Source organism: Asterias amurensis, chromosome 2 (assembly GCF_032118995.1).
Source record: "Asterias amurensis chromosome 2, ASM3211899v1".
NCBI lineage: Eukaryota > Metazoa > Echinodermata > Asteroidea > Forcipulatida > Asteriidae > Asterias > Asterias amurensis.
Window position 1 is genome coordinate 5,614,178 of NC_092649.1, and position 19,331 is coordinate 5,633,508.

At 40.3% G+C, this 19,331-nt stretch overlaps 2 protein-coding genes across 2 annotated transcripts; both read left to right on the plus strand.

Moving 5' to 3' along the window:
• The first annotated feature begins 372 nt into the window (after window positions 1-372).
• Window positions 373-9,072, plus strand: LOC139954141 (monocarboxylate transporter 9-like). The gene is made up of 4 exons (XM_071953823.1): window positions 373-828; window positions 1,503-1,646; window positions 5,772-6,926; window positions 7,854-9,072. The coding sequence occupies exons 1-4, from the start codon at window positions 534-536 to the stop codon at window positions 8,816-8,818; spliced, it is 2,559 nt and encodes an 852-aa protein (XP_071809924.1). The 5' UTR covers window positions 373-533; the 3' UTR covers window positions 8,819-9,072.
• A 5,353-nt stretch (window positions 9,073-14,425) lies between these two features.
• Window positions 14,426-18,577, plus strand: LOC139934148 (monocarboxylate transporter 13-like). The gene is made up of 4 exons (XM_071928443.1): window positions 14,426-14,860; window positions 15,556-15,699; window positions 16,961-17,947; window positions 18,147-18,577. Exons 1-4 carry the CDS (start codon window positions 14,434-14,436, stop codon window positions 18,575-18,577), a joined length of 1,989 nt encoding a protein of 662 aa, XP_071784544.1. The 5' UTR covers window positions 14,426-14,433.
• The last annotated feature ends 754 nt before the right edge of the window (window positions 18,578-19,331 follow it).

The window sequence follows — 19,331 nt, forward strand, 5'->3', positions numbered from 1 at the left end:
GTAACGGAATTAATTGTCTTTTCATTTATCGAGGCCAAAATTAGTCAATAATAAGGGATGGAGTTCCTTGCTTCAAAAGTAGCTCTACCATAAAATTATGAGTGATAACGACTCATTACACACGGTTTAACCGTGACCATTAAACTACTACCCTCTCTCGTTCAAAGTTTGAAGTTTGAAGTGCTGATAACTGATAAACAATTGACAACACGCGGTCGGGACAAATATTAAAGAAATGATACAGTATACTAAAAAACTGGTTCTGACTAGTTGTGCTCAAAATAAAACAGAAACAAACCCACTGATTACAGATTGGTTTGGTGCAACAGCATGACTTCACATTAATATTGTTGTTATTTCAGACCAATGTAGTCAATCACTTCAAGCTGTTAACAGAATGTTAACGTACTTGATCCCCATTCCGAGAGGTGAACATTTTTTCAGCTATTTCGTGTATTTCTACGTCCACGGTTACCAACTGTTCCTATTCTATACCTGAAAACTAAAAAGAAGAACTAAAAACACCTCAAACGATGAAGGCAGCTACCGAATCTGACAAACCTCCACCGAGTTATTCAGCTAAAGCTGAACCGGAAAGCTCAGCTGTGGAGGATGTAGAGAAGACGGAGGAGACGGAGGATGGGCCCCAGATGGACTCGGGCTGGTCTTGGGTGGTGCTGGCCGGCACATTCATGGTCAACTTCACAGCCATCGGGCTCGTTGCCTCTCTCGGAGTATTCTTCAATATCTGGATGGAGTATTTTGAGGCCAGTGCGGCGAGTACCAGCTGGGTCATCTCGGTCGGATCGCTCCTCAGAGGAGTTTTGAGTAAGAATAACATAACATGCTTTTATTTTGAGATAAATTAACAGCTCAATAAACATTGAAGCAAAGCATTTCATGTCCTCTGAACTCATCTTCATCCTCCTCCTATACTGTACAGAAACATGAGCTTGGTATAGCACTCTATCGTAAAGCACACATTGGTATAGCACACATTGGTATAACACTCATTGGTATATCACACATTGGTATAACACTCATTGGTATAACACACATTGGTAAAGCACTCATTGGTACAACACTCATTTGTAGAACACACATTGGCATAGCACTCATTTGTATTGTATAGCACACATTGGTTTAACACTCGTTTGTAGAACACACATTGGCATAGCACTCATTGGTATATCACACATTGGTATAAGACTCATTGGTATATCACACATTGGTAAAGCACTCATTGGTACAACACTCATTTGTAGAACACACATTGGCATAGCACTCATTTGTATTGTATAGCACACATTGGTTTAACACTCGTTTGTAGAAACACACATTGGTACAACACTCATTTGTAGAACACATTTGTGTAGCACTCATTTGTGTAAACACACATTGGTATATCACTCATTTGTAAAGCACACATTGGTCTAGCACCTTTCCCCCCACAAATATTCATCATTATTAAATCAATTCTGACCTGTTCCTTATAATACCAGGTCCCGTTGCTGGCGCCCTCTGCAACAAGTTTGGTCCTCGAAAAGTGACCATTGTAGGCGGAGTTATAACAGTTGCGGGAACTATAATGTCTGCAGTCACCCCTTCATTGAGCTTTCTGGTGGTGGCTAATGGTGTTGTAAGCGGTAAGTCAGGTATTTTGAGAATCCAGGGACCTCAAATTTAACTTAAAATTTAACATCTAAACTGATTTGATATCGGGCTCAAAGTATACAGCTCCATCGGGGATCCAGTTCAGGTCGAATACCGCGCAATTTGAGTTTTTTGTTTTATTATACAAGAATACCAGCATGTACAGGTTAATTCAAATTTGTATTCAGCATTTTGAGAAAGACTGTACCAGTGAGGCCATCATTATTTATGTGATTGTCAAAGACTAGTCTTCTCACTAGGTGTATCTCAACATATGCATAAAATAACAAACCTGTGAAAATTTGAGCTCAATAGGTCGTCGAAGTTGGTCGGCGAGATAATAATGAAAGAAAAACACCCTTGTCACACGAAGTTGTGTGCTTTCAGATGCTTGATTTCGAGACCTCAGAATGTACCTCTGAGGTCTCGAAATCAAATTCGTGGGAAATTACTTCAATCTCAAAAACTACGTTACTTCAGAGGGAGCCGTTTATTTTTATTTTTATTTTATTTTTATACTACCAACAGCTTCCCATTACTCATTGACAAGTAATTTTTTTGCTACACAATTATTTTGAGTAATACCACTACTGTTCACTGCCTTTAATGCAAGTTTATTTTAGGTTTATAAGGCATTTGAAACAGCATACTTAATTGTTCTTTAATAACTACTCTCGCAGTTAAGGTTTGGGTGCTTTTTAAAGAGGGGATTAAACAGAAGATGATGTGATAGTTTTGCACATCTTTATGTAGCTTTTGTCTTCGTTAATATTTCACATGGTGTAACCGAAAACATCTCTTGGTTATACTTCCACCATTCAAAGTTTCAAACTTTTACGAGTCGTTTCAAAACTAGAGTCGTTAACCACTGTTTTTTAGAACTCAATAATCAAAAGAGATATTCACACATATAATGTTTCCCAGAAACCTCTCTCTTTGTCTTTTTTCACCATGCAAAGTTTCAAAGTTTTATTAAAGCCAATGGACACTTTCGGAACGGAACCATTAAAAGTTCACAGAATTACATATAACTTAAAGGCTTTACAGAAGGTAATGATGAAAGACTTCACTGAAAAAGCTATTCCATGAAAAGCTTTACTTTTTGAGAAAAAATTAAAACAATTATCAATTCCCGATATCGAGAATAACGGATTTATTCTAAACACGCCATGACAGAAACGTGGAGAAACAAGAGTGGGTTTTCCCTTTATTTTCTTCCGACTCCGATGACCGATTGAGCCTAAATGTTCACAGGCTTGCTTTTTTATATACAAGTTGTGATAAACAAAGTGTGGGCCTTTGGACAATACTGTTTACCGATGTTGTGCGATTGCTTTTACACAATACTGCAGTACTTCGCGAGGCATAATAATAAAGGAACATTACAGAATTGGTTTGGCTAGCAAAAACGTTGCTGGATGTAATCCACCATATACATAAACTGACAAACCTGTAGAAGTTTGAGATCAGTCGGCCATCTGGGTCACGAGAGAATAGTGCAAACCAATTATTAATTTTGCATTGCGTAGATGCCAAAATAAAAATGAATAAAACGCTCACTGAGCGATAAACTCAAAACGCGAAATAAGATTATTTATTTCTCATCAAATGACATTTCAGACAGATATATTTCAAGGGATGTTTTCTACTATCCTCATCATCATTACGCCATGTAAGTTTTATGTAAATCTGTGATCTTCACGATGTTTGTTTCATACCAATTCTGTAACGTTCCATTAATATTCAATTCCTAAACAATTATTAATTGGAGTAAACTGACTGCTTTTGTTGTTTGCCTCTAATCAGAGACATACGGAGGAAATTTGTGTTGATTGTACAACAAACACTGATACCAAATCCCATAAGGTATTTCACGACAATTGAGTACAAAGGTGTTTTTTTTGCGGTAAACGTTGATTTCACATTGTGCAATGCTGTTGACAATATTGTAAAATGCAAGTGGCTTAATACATTGACCTTATAGGTAAAGGTCAAGTGGAGGAAAAATGGCGGCTATCAACAAACAACAATCTCTCGCTTACAAATTGCGGTTTTTATTTCAAGGTGATGCGGTTTTGCCTCCTAATATAAACCAAAATATGACAATAATAATCATTCGTTATGCTTCGTTTTAAATATGAAGTTAAACTGACGAACGAATTTAGTTTATGTTTTTTTTTTTTGGTTTAAACTCAAACATTTATCATGTACTTAGACCTCAGACGAATCAACAACTTTTCGGGATAATGATTCCATCAACGACTTTACAGTCCAATAGTTTGAAAATAATGTCAACGTCAAGATAAACTTGATGACGTCATGATGAAGTCGTCAGGTCTTGGAATACATTACATCGAAATTTAACATTTGAAAAAAAAATCATGTACGACATGTTTGATTTGTTTTATATATTTTTTTATCGGAAAGGTCGTTAAAAGTTCAACAGGTACGCTTTAAACAACATAACCCATTATTGATCTTGTTTTACAATTCATCTTATTTTTTAATTTCGATACCTTTTTTTCCATTCCAACAGAAAAAAAGAAAGACAAAAAACAGCAGTGAGGAGAATTGGAAAAGGGGGGGGGGGCGGCATCATGTTCAAACTTGAACATTTCAAAAGCTCAAAATTATTGAAAACCAACACATCATTTTGTCTTATTTTTTGTTACATCAGATTGTAGAACATAGAGAGTGCTTAAACCTTTTATGAGGGTGACAACATTTGGTCATTACAACTCCCAGAAAACCGGCATTAAAGCGCACATATATGATATGTTGATCCACTTTGAAATCGCACGATAGTGTAATAACACGTATACATACTTGTACATGTATGCCTGCATTTGTACGCGTAGCCTTGCTCAAGGCAGTCGAATTATTCACTCCGAAAAAAGATCGCCGCTGTACAAAAACCCACTCGTATTCACTGTGCGTAACATCGCACGACACGATGCCCCCGTACACTATCCGCATGCGGAGGCCTTACGGCATCCGCATGCGGTTAGTGGTATGAGTGCGGATGACTTGTGTGCACAGTAGTCGTACGATGTGACAGTGTGTATACGGGTTGGTCATGCGGTTTGATCGCACGCACCTCGCACAGGGTATACGGGTGGGTTTACAGCGGCGTCTTTTCGGAGCGAATAATGTGACTGCCTTGAGCAAGGCTTATTGTACGCGTAGTTTAGTTTTCACGCACAATGTACATTGTGTGGACAGCTATTAGCATCACTGTTACATCGTATATTTTACCCCCCCAAGTAACCCAACTAATCATTTGAAAACTTCACGACACAGAAGCGATTGGATTTTTACAATCCTTATTCGTCTGAAGAGTATTTATGGACCCAACAAACGCTTAACAAAATGTGACCTCGTTATATCTTAATTTCCGGTTCAAACCGGAAGTTGAAGTTTAACGTCTACAAAAGCAATAGTTCCCGAACCACACAATGGACGTTTACGATATGTACATCATTCGTAAAGTGTAATAGCAACTTAACAAATGATACAAAGAATGCGACCCCGATCGACTTTGACTTCCGGTTCAAACCTGCATATGGCGTTTATGAACAAACTCATAACTGCTGAAACACACACAGGATTGTATTATCTGTTACGTAATCAGAGTGGTATCGAAGACTTAACAACATTAATAGTGTGACCTCGTTTGACCTCGACATCCGGTTCGAACCGATTGTCGGGTTTTAAGATTAAACTATCGGAACTCCTGAGCAACCCGTTTTAAAAAAAATTGTATACGTCATCAAAAAGTTGCCCAAATTGATTTACCATGATACACAAAATACACAATTCTGGCTCAAACCGGAAGTTGAAGTTAAAAAAAAAAAAAAAAAACCGACCTCTTCTACAAAGAAAAATGATTTCCACAATCCTTAAATCATTATAAAGGTCATTATTACCCGAAACACGATTTCTACACAACATATGAAACAGTTTTTCATTGACTTCCGACTCTAAAAAAAAAATTAAAGGCAAAAATTAATTATATGCTTTAACGCAGTAAAGTCTTTGGACAATAATTGATTCCGTAGTACAAAACATAAACATGGTCTTTAATTTTTTGTTTTTACACAATTTTTTTCCCTCCACAGCTCTAGGTGTGAGCATGGCTTATGTGTCGTCCTTCCAAGCCCTGGGGATGTATTTCAAAGACAAGTTTGCTCTGGCTGCTGGCTTGTCATCAGCGGGCGTCAGCTTGGGACAACTCTTCATGGCTCCTATGTATACTTGGTTTTGTGATATCTTTGGATGGAGGAATGCGCTGATTATTGCAGCCGCTATCTGTCTTCATATTCTGGCAGCAGGCGCCCTCATGCGTCCAAATATACAGAAAAAGAAAAAGAAGAAAAAGAAGAAGAAGAAGAAGGAGAAGCAGACTACGAATGCGTCTGCTGTTCGACAAAACCACACTGAATCAATACCCAGTGAAAAGGAAAAAGCAACCATGAATGGGACAGTGTCTCATATGTCGACCGGTGTGGGAATGGAGCAACCAACAACTCAAATACAAAGTACGTTGGTTCTCGGGGAAGATGACTACGGGAGCGGGAAAGGGTTCGCCATGATCATCCCGGAGGAGTTCCCGGAGTTCGAAGAAGCATCACCGGACGATTTCCCACAGGTATTTAACTCCGCTATGGATCCGTTCACAGTTAACATCCCTGAGGAAGATTTGGATCGGATGAGCCTACACGAGTCCGTTTTCTTCTCCAGACCAAAAACCTCTTGCGGTTTCTTGCAAGTGGCTTATGCCCGGGTCAAATACTTCCTGCTGGACTCCTATGGGTTGCGACGTCTAGCCCACAACATGCGCTTTATTCTTCTTCTAGTTGTATCATTGTGTCATGGCATCGGTAAACTCGGTATTTTGTACATTATCGCTCGGGCCGAGTCGGTAGGAGTGGACCCTGAGATCTCGTCTTTCTTGCTTTCCATGATCGGTGGGGGGAGCGTCATCGGTCGGATAAGCTACGGTTGGTTCATCGACAAGAAGTACATCACTCCTGAGATGGGTTACTTCTGGATGATGTTGACGTTCAGCGTGTCCGTGGCCGCAATGCCGTTCTTTACTTCCTTCCTCCCACTTTCTGTGCTTGCCGGGGTGATAGGCTTGTCTGCAGGGACGGCTGCCTCCCTCGTCATGGTCATTGTGCGGCAACTCGTACAGGTATCGGATGGTGCAGGGGCATTCGGCTTGCTGATGCTATCCTGGGGAGTTGGAGACATTGTCGGCACATTACTAGGGGGTAAGTATATTTCCTATTTAACTATTACGTTGGTTACGTTTTTCACTCAGCTGATCAACCACACCAAACTAATCATGACAAACAAAAGGTACTATTGTAAATTGTATCTTTCTCCCGTTGTACATTTTGTTGTTCTCTTTATACGCTTAGAGGCTTTTCGCATTAGGCGCTTTACATATTATGTCTTATTTAGGGAATAACAGTCCGTTAACAGCGCCAGCCACCAACCCGGTCATTACCACGCAGTGAAGACCGGGTACGAACACTGTTATTCCCATTAATAAATACTTTTTTTAGCGAATTAAACGGCTAAAATTGTCAAAATTTTGTGACTTTTCTCTCGGCGGTACTTCCAGACATGTTCAGGGGCCATATTTGAGCTTTTGATGGTTCCCATCTCTTTCGTGCGTTAATCACATTACTGATCTTTGAGACCAGTGACTCTTTGAAATAATGATCTGTTCAGCGCCTTCACTTGGGTCATGGGAGCCAAATGATTGGACGCATTAAAACGCGCGCATGAGCTCGGCGTCAGTTTATACGCGCGTACATATTACACGCGCGCACTCAAAATTGATACATTTTCAGCGCGCGTAGTCGTAAGTGCGCGAAGTTGCAATGAAACTAACAGGGATATAAATAAGCGTGCGATACAGTGCAACGCGCAAGGTTTACACAATGTATGCTGATTTAGTGGCCACTTATTCGCTATTTTCCAAAGCCGGTCTTTATACCACCGTTAACACTCTCACACGTGACCGGGTTTTGACCAATCAGAGACTTGAAACCGTCCAAGGTATTTATTAATTATTATTAATGAAACAACAGCCGAAATTAAACGGAATAGTAGCTGGTGTTCCTTCCATTCGTTTGAATAATAATACAAAACTAGTTGTTAGTTTCGATTTACCTTTTGTTATTTGCCAGGTGTAATTTACGACTCAACTCGCAGCTTTGACCTGGCCTTTTACGCCGGCGGGTTTGTGCTTCTTCTAGCGTCTTTGCTTGCACTGGTCATCTACATTCTCCAGAAGCGCAAGCAGAAACGTGCCCTCCCCTCAGCCAAGTTTTACTCTGTCTTGCCGGACCCAGAGGAAAAGACGAATGACGAATATGATTTCCCAGTAGTTGGGAATGTCGGCAAACTTAATCCAATGTACGTGTCGACTGACGATGAGATCTTGACCGGGGATGAGATCTTGCAAGATGTCGACAAGGTCCAGCCAGCTGTCGACAAGAAGAAGAAGAGGAGAAAGAAGTACTTCCACAGACCCAAGTTTGGACGTAAGGGTAAAGCTGGAGAAATGGGTGGCATTGAGAATCCCATGACCATCACACACAGATCTGTCGACATGACTGACGGTCAAGACTTTAGAGTTGAAATGGAAGACCAAGAAGATCATTCCGACCAAGACGTGGAGTACTACTATACCTCGGAGGAGGACGACGGTTTCGAAAACCCTGCGTTCGTGATCGACGAGTCGCTATTCGTCATGGCCTTGTCGGAAGAGTACAACGTCACAAACGCAGATGTCGTCGACCGTAGTGATGACGCAATCAGTCAATCATCATCGACTGACGACACACGTGGATCGACTTCAAGTTTTGGACAGGTGTCCATGGAAAGAGGGTTTGAAAATCTCGCTTTTGATGTTGCAGAGCAAGAGGCCAATTTGTCACAAGATGGGTCTTTAGACATCGGTGTAATCTTCGAACTCGACAGTGGATTTGAGAATCCGGGCTTTGATGTCAATCCAACTGGTTTTGACTATGATCTGTCTGAACGACCCGACTTCCTGGGTCAAACACCTGATGTCGACAGTTTTGACGACCCGACAACCATTTCTCCGGACCCTGTATCGCACGCTAGCCACTCTCAAGATGAAGACTAAAGCCTTTCTTTCTCTTAGAGACAGACCAGACCACTTCTCGACCAAATCCTTCAACATCCGAGGGAATTGTTTCTTGTTCGTCTGCTTATTAAACATTGAATAGTTCGTCGTAATATTGTTTGAAGATGATAACAGAACTTCGAGAAGAGGAATAACAATTACACAAAGGTATAACAAAACAATTGTTGCACGCTGTGACTGGGGTCCATGGGTTTTGTACACTCTCGAGGGGAAATGTCACCCTGGGCTTCGCCTCGGGTGCCATTTCCCCCCTCGAGTGTACAAAACGCCATGGACCCCGTCACAGCGTGCAACAATTGTATAATGTAGCCCTCACCTTGAATTTGCCGAAAAACCTTGTGATGATAGGCGATCCCTCAAACATAAAACCCGTGTAATTTCAGCGGGGGTTTGGGGGTTTTGGGGTTGTTGTGGAGGGGTTCAACTTAATCGCTTAAAATGTATCCTCATTTTTTTTTGTTTATATACAACATTTCAAAGGTTTGGTTTTAACCGTGTAAATTACACAGAAGTTTTTCCGTCCGATTTATTACATATTGTTGCGGTCTAAACTGATGTTTAGTGTAATGGTATTTTAAAGTTAAAGGCAGTGGACACTATTGGTAATTACTCAAAATAATTATTATCACAAAACCCATATTGGTGACGATTAATGGGGAGAGGTTGATGGTATAAACCATTGTGAGAAACGGCTCCCTCTGAAGTGCCATCGTTTTCGAGAAAGAAGTAATTTTCAACGAATTGGATTTCGAGACCTCAGATTTCGAGACCTCAGATTTCGAGACCTCAGTTTAGAACTTGAGGTCTCGAAATCAACCACCTAAACGCACACAACTTCGTGTGACTAGGTTGTTTTCTTCTTTCATTATTATCTCGCAACTTTGATGACCGATTGAACTCAAATTTTCACAGGTTTGTTATTTTATGCATATGTTGAGATACACCATCTGTGGAGGCTATAGTCTCTGACAATTACCAATAGTGTCCACTGCCTTTAAAAGCAGAGAAGTTATCAAAACATATGCAGTTGATATTCGTTTTGTATAAAACAAACTACCATTTTGAATGTACATTTAAAAACAAGATAAATGAATACAAACATACAATGAATAGACATAAATTTAAAACCACTGGTTACTGTCTGTTTTTTTGGCAATTTTATGACTTCAAAGTCATAACAGATGATTTGGCCAAAGGCCACATTTTGTGTGTGAAAAGTTAATGCAATGTTTTCGTCACTCCATGATTATTGACTTATTGATAAAAGGGGCAATGACTTCAGCGATATGATAAATGTGTCCATTTTGGAAACAATGCATGTGATTTGATAAGATCAATGACATGTTTTGATAGTTTAGCTGTTTTGGAAAACTACCGCAAAGCTTCTAAGGGAATTTTAGTCCCCTTTAAAAACCTGTTGTATACAACAATTTTTTTAAAGGTATTTCAGTGAAATGATTTCAGTGAAATCTAAAACTTTGTAAGCTTGTTCAACACGTTTTGGTATGTAGGCCTATGTCTTAAATTTTTGTAAAGTCTGAATTTTGTCAGATGCGAATTATCTTTAAGAACTTTTTTTCACTACCGACTGTCTTATTAATGCATAAATGTGACATTACATTAAAATCTTTATTTTCTTTATTACTGAAGACGATATTTTTGGTAAAAAGTCAAAGTATTCGAAGTTGATTTCTGCACTGTATAGAATTATTGTTAACCATTTTGACCCATAACTTTCTGAACAGAAATAAAACTGAACAGAATTTTGCAATGATTTTCACGCAGTCTCGATTTATTGACATTAATTGTTTTGTCAAACCTCACCAAAAAATAACTTTACTAAACAAAAGTAAACAGCAACGACACCTACTTTGCTTGCCTGTTGTAAAACCTACATAAAACTTGTTGTGCAATGTTAACACATGCAATGGTGGGTCTTACTGATTGTTTCTTAGCGGACAGTAATAAGGTTTTTTTCTAAGATATTTACCTTCATGACTAAAGGTAAAACTTTAAAGATAATAACTGAGCAAAAAACTTCAACATCTCTGTTTAGAACTATAAGATCTTTGATGTAATTTGTATGGATTTCTTAAAACTGCTTTGGCATATTTTGAACCTCCTAATAACTTGGGTTTATAGATCAACAGTATTCATCAAAGTATATTTTGTCGGCAAAGCAAACATTCCTTTGTTTTCTACGTTATTGAATTTTGACTTTGAAAAAAACAACATTCAAATTTATACGCATTTTTCATGTACTAAACTGTTGATCTTTAGATGTTTTAATTTGCCATTAATGAACTTATTTCTGTGCAGGCTAATATAGTGTGTTCATAATGAAGTAGGAACCATCAAACGAAGTATGGACTTTACGCAATGACGTCATAACGCCAGCGTCTGCAAAACTGTAAGGGCGTTTATACAGTATATATGGAGGCCGATTTGATAAGCCAAGGCTGGTAGTAATCAGCCTGTGGACAGACAAGATAAACGGACAAAACAGAGGACGTACGAACAGCAACAAAACAACTAACAGTCCAAACAACAACGCCTAATAAACTAAAATGAAAATACGATGTATGAAAAAGAACAAATGATGATATACATGGTAATGTAGTCAATGAAAAGAAAGCTAAAAAGGTTTCACGGTGATCAAACAGATGAAACACACTGGATTGGCCAATGAGCTTAATGACGTCTATTTGCGACACACGCTTATTCAACGCACTGATCGGATACGATAAGAAAAAAAGGCCTGTTTTAGAAAAAAACTTCAAAACTTATGATGATGCGTCTAAAGTTCAAAAACCCAACTCGCTCTTTTCAGCTGATTTCAATTTCAGAAGCAGATAAGAAAAACAATAGCAAATGTGGCTATGCATAGAACGGTTATCAATAAAAAACAAACACGCAATTTGCACTGCTCCTGACCGGTTCCTGACACATTGCGTATAACAATAGTTCAGTTAAGTTAAATTTTCCTGACAAAAAAAAAAGTCATGATTTTGTTTCAAATTTTGCTGTGGAGTCAAAGTTTTGACTCAACAAAATGGCCGCCTAAGTTAGTTTGCACAACTTCGCGCACAAATCCACGCAATTTCGAGGCATATTATTGTGTGGATCGTTATATTTTACTTTTAAAAACATCTTATTAACCAATGAATTTTTTAACAAACGGTTTTCAAACGTTTTTTATAGACCAACTCGCCCCATACAAGGCAATGTGTCCCTTTATTCAGAGCAAGACATTCATTTACTAAAGGCACTGTACACGTTTGGTAAACGTTAAAGAGCTGGGTTCTTACTTGGTGTAGGCCTATACCATCAAAAGCATAACATAACAATCTGTGAAAATGTTGCCATAATTGGTCATCGAAGTTGCGAGCAAAATGATGAAAGGAAAAACACCCTTGTTTGACGAATGTGTATGCTTTCAGGTAGAAATAAAATACTTTTAGCTACAATTCTTTTAATATTTTAGTGAGAAATTACTTGTTTCTCAAAAACTACGTTACTTCAGGGGGAGCCGTTTCCCACAATGTTTTATACTATCAACAGCTCTCCATTGCTCATTACCAAGTAAGCTAATTTGTATTGAGTTATTACCAAACATGTACCTTCCCTTAACATTTTTCTGACACCAATATTTAAGGGTCGTTAATACGCTATTCTGAGGAATCGCTTACCTCCTACAATGCTACAAAGTAATGATGCATAAAACCTTTCTTGGTGACGAGTAATGGGGAGAGGTTGATAGTATAAAACATTGTGTGAAACAGCTCCCTCTGAAGTGATGTAGTTTGCGAGAAAGAAGTACATTTTTCACGAATTTGATTTCGAAACCTCAGATTTAGAATTTTAAGGTCTCGAAATCATCCATCTAAATCCACACAACTTCGTGTGACTAGGGTGTAGTATTTCACTATTATCTCGCTACTTCGATGACAAATTGAGCTCAAATTTTCACTGGTTTGTTATTTTATGCATATGTTGAGATACACCAAGTGAGAAGACTAGTCTTTGACAATTACCAATAGTGTCCGGTGCCTTTAAGGAAGAACATGTATATTTTATTCATCAAAAATTATCCCCTAAAAAGTTGCAACTCTCGTACAATATTGAAGAAAACCTAAACAATGGCAAAGCGGTGTTGACCTAAAGTTTTACGAGAATATAACAATCGGCCAAAGGTTGGAATTGCTTTCAGGTTCTCATCTGATAAAAACTGTCTACTTTATCATGTGCACGATTGGTGTATAAAGACGTAGTTTTGGTTCAAAGACCATAAGCCATTTTGAGGAATGATTAGCACAATGCTATGAAATTAGTATTGGGCAAACTTGTCTGTATACACTCAAACCAAACAGTGCACTCATATTGAGGGCCCAGGTGCATGACGTCACCAAGAGAGGGTGAGAGGTCGTTCGATTAGCTCTTGGCAGGGGCTCACCCGAGCGAGCACCACACGGTCGACATAGGGCGGCCTCACCAAAGTATACAATGGATTCGTCGCAATGTCCAGTACAGACTATGGGTGCGTTCGTTTAGCTTCCCTGGGTCGACCCCGGTGTGTGGCGGTTTTTTTTCTTCCAGGACGAACGTGTGCAGATAATAACCCACGTTCGTCCTGGAAAAAACCCGCCGCACACCGGGGTAGACCCAGGGCAGCTAAACGAACGCACCCATTAGCTGCATTGCACTTCTTCATGTATAAGCAACTTTTCATTAAAGGCACAACACACCTTTGGTAATAGTCAAAGACCAGTCTTCTTACTTGTCAACATATTATATGCACAAAGTAACAAACCTGTGAAAATTTGAACTCAATTGGTCGTCGAAGTTGCGAGATAATAATGGAAGAAAAAACACCCTTGTCACACAAGGTTGTACGCTTTCAGATACTTTGTTTCGGGACCTTTAACTCTAATTCTGAGATCTCGGAATCAAATTCAATATTTAAGTGGAAAATTACCTCTTTCTCGAAAACTAAGTTACTTTAGAGCATTGAGCTTTATGTTCAGAGAGAGTCGTCTCTCACACTGTTCTATACTTATCAACAACAGCTCTCCATTGCTCGTTACCAGGTAAGTTTTTATGCTTACAATTATTTTGAGTAATTACCAATAGTGATCAGTGCCTGTAAACTCTTCATGGCCAAATTGAAAATGCGATTTCTGATTGGCTTCCCCTCTAGTGTCCAAGACCTTGGGATCAGGGAAACAAAAACACAAAGCGCCCTCTATGTCAATCGTGTTTACAGTTTGTGGAGTATAGATCAGAACGTTGGTTGTGTGTAAATCGCAAACAAGGCACTAGAACAAAGACTAGCAAGGACGGTTAGAACTGCGTTCTGGTTAAAACAATTGTCAGAGTTCAAAATAGTTAAATAGTCAACATGAAGTAATACAGTCTGCTTCGTCATGTGCGTAGTGTGTGTAATGAGACTCGTGTAGGGCATACCATGTTGCAAAGTCCATCTAAGGTAATCATTTAACATGTGACTTGGTCGTATAATAATTGTAATGGATTAAACTGCAGAAAATAGCCCAAGCGATCCGAGTGTAGATTCGGCGACCCGGGCTGTCGACAAAATGGAAATTCTATCACGGCAGACGGCTGAAACGGACGCCAAATTCAATGACACAGAGGTTATTCCAGACAACGGGGAACAGCCAACGGCACAATCGAACGCCAGCCTCGGCAAATCCATGGCCACTTTGGAAGCCCCGTCTGCCCAACCGTCCAATATTAGCCAAGAGGGTTTACAAGCCACACCAGCCAACTCTTGCGGTGCCCCGCCTACTAACGACCCTGAGGAGACACGAACCCTCGATCCCGGGACCGACACGGGCTGGGCCTGGGTCGTACTTGCCGGTTCCTTTGCGGTGTATGCCGCTGCTCTTGGTTCTGCGACATCATTGAGTGTGTATCTAAACGTGTGGATGGATTACTTTGGTTCTAACGCAGCAACCGTTGGATTCGTAATGTCCACACATTCACTCATGCGAGGAATATTCAGTAAGTTGTGATTTTTTTTAGTTAACCTACAATCTTCTGTCACTGCATTTTATAACCTGTTGTGTTGTCGTCAATCCTGGTAAAATAGTTACACTCTTTCAATTATTTTATGAAGTGGTGTTTTCTTTGTTAATGAAGGGTCCACAAATTTTTACTCGGAAAATGACTGGGGCTTGCTTTATTTTGGCAAAACACCACTTCCAGGTGACTTTAAAGAGCATCATTCAAGCTGTGGCGGTGGCTATATGTCATAGGGTGTGGGTTCGGATCCCGGTCATGAGACTTGTGTCCTTGAGCAAGACACTTAACGGTAAATCACCTATAAAGGCGGAGATGGTTCTTGTGATTGATTTAGCTTGAGTGCGCTTTAATACATACGTTGCAGCAAAGGCTGTCTCCAAGAGGAGCTAATATGGTTTAAGGAATGAACTAATTTGCCCTGTGATCAGGGGGTAATAATGTTCGAGTGTCATGAGCGTCACTGAGTGACGGATTTGATCGATATATAAGAAAATACTGTTATTAATTATTAAAATTATTTAATTTTCTCCCTTCTCCAAATATATAACTAAATTCAAAGTTAACTCTTTTTTGATTGATCTCTTGTTAATCACTCCAACTTTGTAATTAAGCTGAAATTAAAAATTAATGCATATTTTTCGCAAAAAACAGACTTGTTTTGTTCCTCGTCACAGGTCCAGCATCGGGGGCGCTGTGCACCAAATTCGGTTCCCGTGCAGTCATGATGGTGGGCGGAGCTATATTTGCGGGAGGTAACTTAATGACCGCTGCCTCTCCTTCAGTTGGAATCCTAATACTTAGCAATGGGTTCGTTTCAGGTCAGTGTTGAACTTTAAAGTAAATTTTGTTTCATTGTGGCATCTTTCTGAAAGTTGGGCATAAGATGCTCTCACCCCAGAGATTAGCCCCCCCCCCCCCCACGTGTGATAGCGCCCTCTATTGAAACATCCTCGTTCAGGCTACAATAATTTCCCATAATGGATAATCTCCGGCGGGCAGATTTCACTACATTGGCACCGTATCAGAATTGACGGCTACGACTACTGCTAAGGTCGTTACTAAGAACGTCCCAATGGGAGACTTTGAGACTGGTAAGTCTGCTGCCACCAAGCGTTCCAAAAGTTTCCCATTCAACCGCTGTAGCCCGGTCACGCAGGCCCCGATAACGAGAACGCAAACGAGAAAGATAAAAATGCACGCACTCGACTGATTGAAATGCTCCATGCAGAATAAGCCCATGCTCATTTTAACCAATCAAGGGCGTGCATTTTTCATCGTTCTCGTTTTCGTTCTTATTATCGGGGCCTGTGTGACCGGGCCTTTTGAGTCACTTTTCACCGTGTTTTTTTTATCTATTTTTTTAATATTTTTTTTTATGCAAGTCGCCTGACACACAAGGCCTGAAAGCCACTTCAAGGTGTGGGCTACAATTATTTTTTTTTTACAGAGGCCGTTGCCACCTGCTCCTAGGGCTGAAACAGGGTTAACCCCTTTACAGTCCATACGGATGTAGGCTTGGGTATCATCAGTCCGAAGCCTGGCCGGTAGAGCAGAAAGCACCACCTCCCCAACATTGCGTTTTTGGTGGCTTATTTATTATTATTTTTAAATACCTAGCAGGGGATGCGCGGCACCCCACTAAATGGGCACAATTCGTTGCAAATATTTTTTGATGGTTAAGGGGTTAGGTAAGATCAGAGGAACCTAGAAGTCGTCGTGTAGAATGCGTGTACAATTGCACATTAAAACCGCACCCTATGTTTTTGGTACGGAAGAACTTTCAGCGTGCTAAAAGGTATTCCCCGTTCTTGATTTATGTTTTTTAGCCGGCCGGAGGTCTTATTTCAGTGGCAGATTTCTTTTCGTATTTTTTTTTTTTTTTTAATCTATTGTTTTTGTTGCGCCTTTGTTTGTCAGTTCTTGAAAATTTTTGATTGTCGAGACAATGTTAAAGTATTTCTTGTCTTGGATTTATTTTTGGTCGTTAAATAAAGTCAATATTGTAACGCTTGAAGTTGTAGCCTGTAATTGATGATTCAACGCCGTTAATCTTTCTTTACTCAAATTCTCTCCTTCCAGCATTTGGCTCCAGTTTAACGAGAGCATCTTCCTTCCAGACCCTTACAAGCTACTTCAAGAAGAGGTTTACCCTGGCCATTGGGATATCATCAGCTGGTACCAGCATCGGGCAACTAGCGTTCCCCCCTCTGTACACCTACCTGATTGACCTATACGGCTGGCGAGGATCTATGCTTATCATAGCGGGAGTAAGTTCACATATTGTAGCAGCTGGCGCCCTCATGCGACCAATAGGGCCAACCACAAGAAAGATGAAGACAAACCGTGGTCTAAAAGAAGCGTCTTTGGACAACACAACCATGACAACAGACAGTTGTTGTGACGATAAAGTGAATGGGAACATATCTCGGAATATAGAAGTGGACTCGAGGTTAACGAAATCAACGGATGATTGCAGATTGTACAGCTCACAAAAAGAGAAAGCAGATGGTCTGACCGTTCGCGAATCGGCCAAAACTTTGTCTGTATGTGGCTACGTCAAACATCACCTCTCTGACTTTAAATACTTCATGCTGGAGACGTATGGCCTTAGAAGACTGTTCCATAACGTAGAGTTTATAACATTACTGTTCATAGCTGTTTGTCATGGATTCGGGAAGCTGGGCTTGGTCTTCACCGTAGCTCGGGCAGAATCAGTCGGGGTAGAACTACGGCTAGCCTCGCTACTTCTGTCCCTGATGGGGGTTGGAAGTGCCGTTGGTAGGATCTCACATGGTTGGTTCATTGACAAAAAGTACATCACAGCGGAGATGGCATACGTTTTAGCTGTGTTTTCGTTTGGTGGACTGATCGCTCTGACTCCGGCTTTAGTGACTTTTGTTCCGTTGGCTATAATTTATTTTCCAATGGGAATGGCGACCGGAATAGCAGGAACGCTTCTTACTGTGGTCGTCCGCCTGCACGTCCAGACAAGGGACACCGCCGGAGCGTTCGGTACTCAGCTTTTCTTCTGGGGCATTGGTGACATCATTGGAGTGTTCGTGTCAGGTAAGCAACCTTAAACAATAAGAGGCAATGGTATGAAAACTCGTCGGAACATTGTTGTTGGTTTTGTTTTGAGAAAAATGTAAAGATCCCGGGGAAAACAATTTTTGAAAATGTAAAGATCCCGGGGAAAACAATTTTGAAACCATGCTCGACGAAAATCACAAACTTATAAATATTATGATGTTTTTCTCTTTTAAAGGTTTGATATACGACAACCTGCATAGCTATAATATCGCTTTCTTCATCGGTGGGGGCGCTTTAGTGACTGCATCCACGCTGATCTTTGTCATCTATTTAAACCAGAAAAGAAAGCAAAGGTATACAGAGATGACGTCACCGAAGGAGAACTGGATCCAACCAGATGACACTTCAACAAACCGGTCCAATCCAGAACTGATGAGCGGTTCCGTCCCACAAAGTGACCCAGACTGTGGCTTTTCGAATCCTGCTTACGTTCTGACCCCTGGCGTACCGATGAGCGGTGATGACGTCTCAGTGCGAGTGTGTGACTTGCAGGAAAATGTCTCCCCAAAAGACAGTTTGAGCGTCATTTTGGCGGGAAGGGCTAAATCACCACAAACAGAAGGTTTAGGGTTAACCGTTGAAGATAACTTAAGCACAAACTGCTGACGCACTTCCATTTGAATATTGTCAAACGAACACATTGTCTGCTGATGGAAATGTACCATGGGCCCCGAGCCGAGTCATCTATAAACACTTGTGTATGACCCGTACCGTTAAGATAGCTCCATAAGAGCAGTTCTGTACTCATTAATAGCGTATCGAATATAACTGTCCAGTTTGTGGTTATTAATCGATACGTTAACAATGGGGGTGGCTGGGGCTTAACATTTTAGGCCGATACGCCCCCGTTATTGTAATTGGATCAACTAAATACCTGACAAAGTGCGTGCTTTTCTTCTTATAATGTCTAGCGAGAAATGAAACCAAGTTATAGTGGCGCCCTCTGTTGGTTGAAATTGATCTATTCCGATACGCTGTTTTGGGGGATCGATCCATTTCGGTGCGAAGCTCTTGGGACCAAGACTAATTCGGAACCGACGACTCTCAGTAAGCATTGATCTGAACAACATGTTCAGAGTGCTCGTTTCAATTCGAAGAACTGTCAACATTGAAAACGTGTTGACAGTTCTTCGCCGCAGGACTGACATTCCGTAAACTGCATTCGAAATAAGAACGATGAATACAACTCTTTGAATTAGTCACGTTTCTGTGAAAAAGGGCGAAACAGCAAGAATCTTCGCTTAAAAGCACTGGACACGTTTGGCAAATGTCAAAGACTTTCTCACTTGATGTATTCCAACATTAAGCATACAATGACAAATCTGTACAAATTGTTGGCTCGATTGGTAAGTTGCAAAAA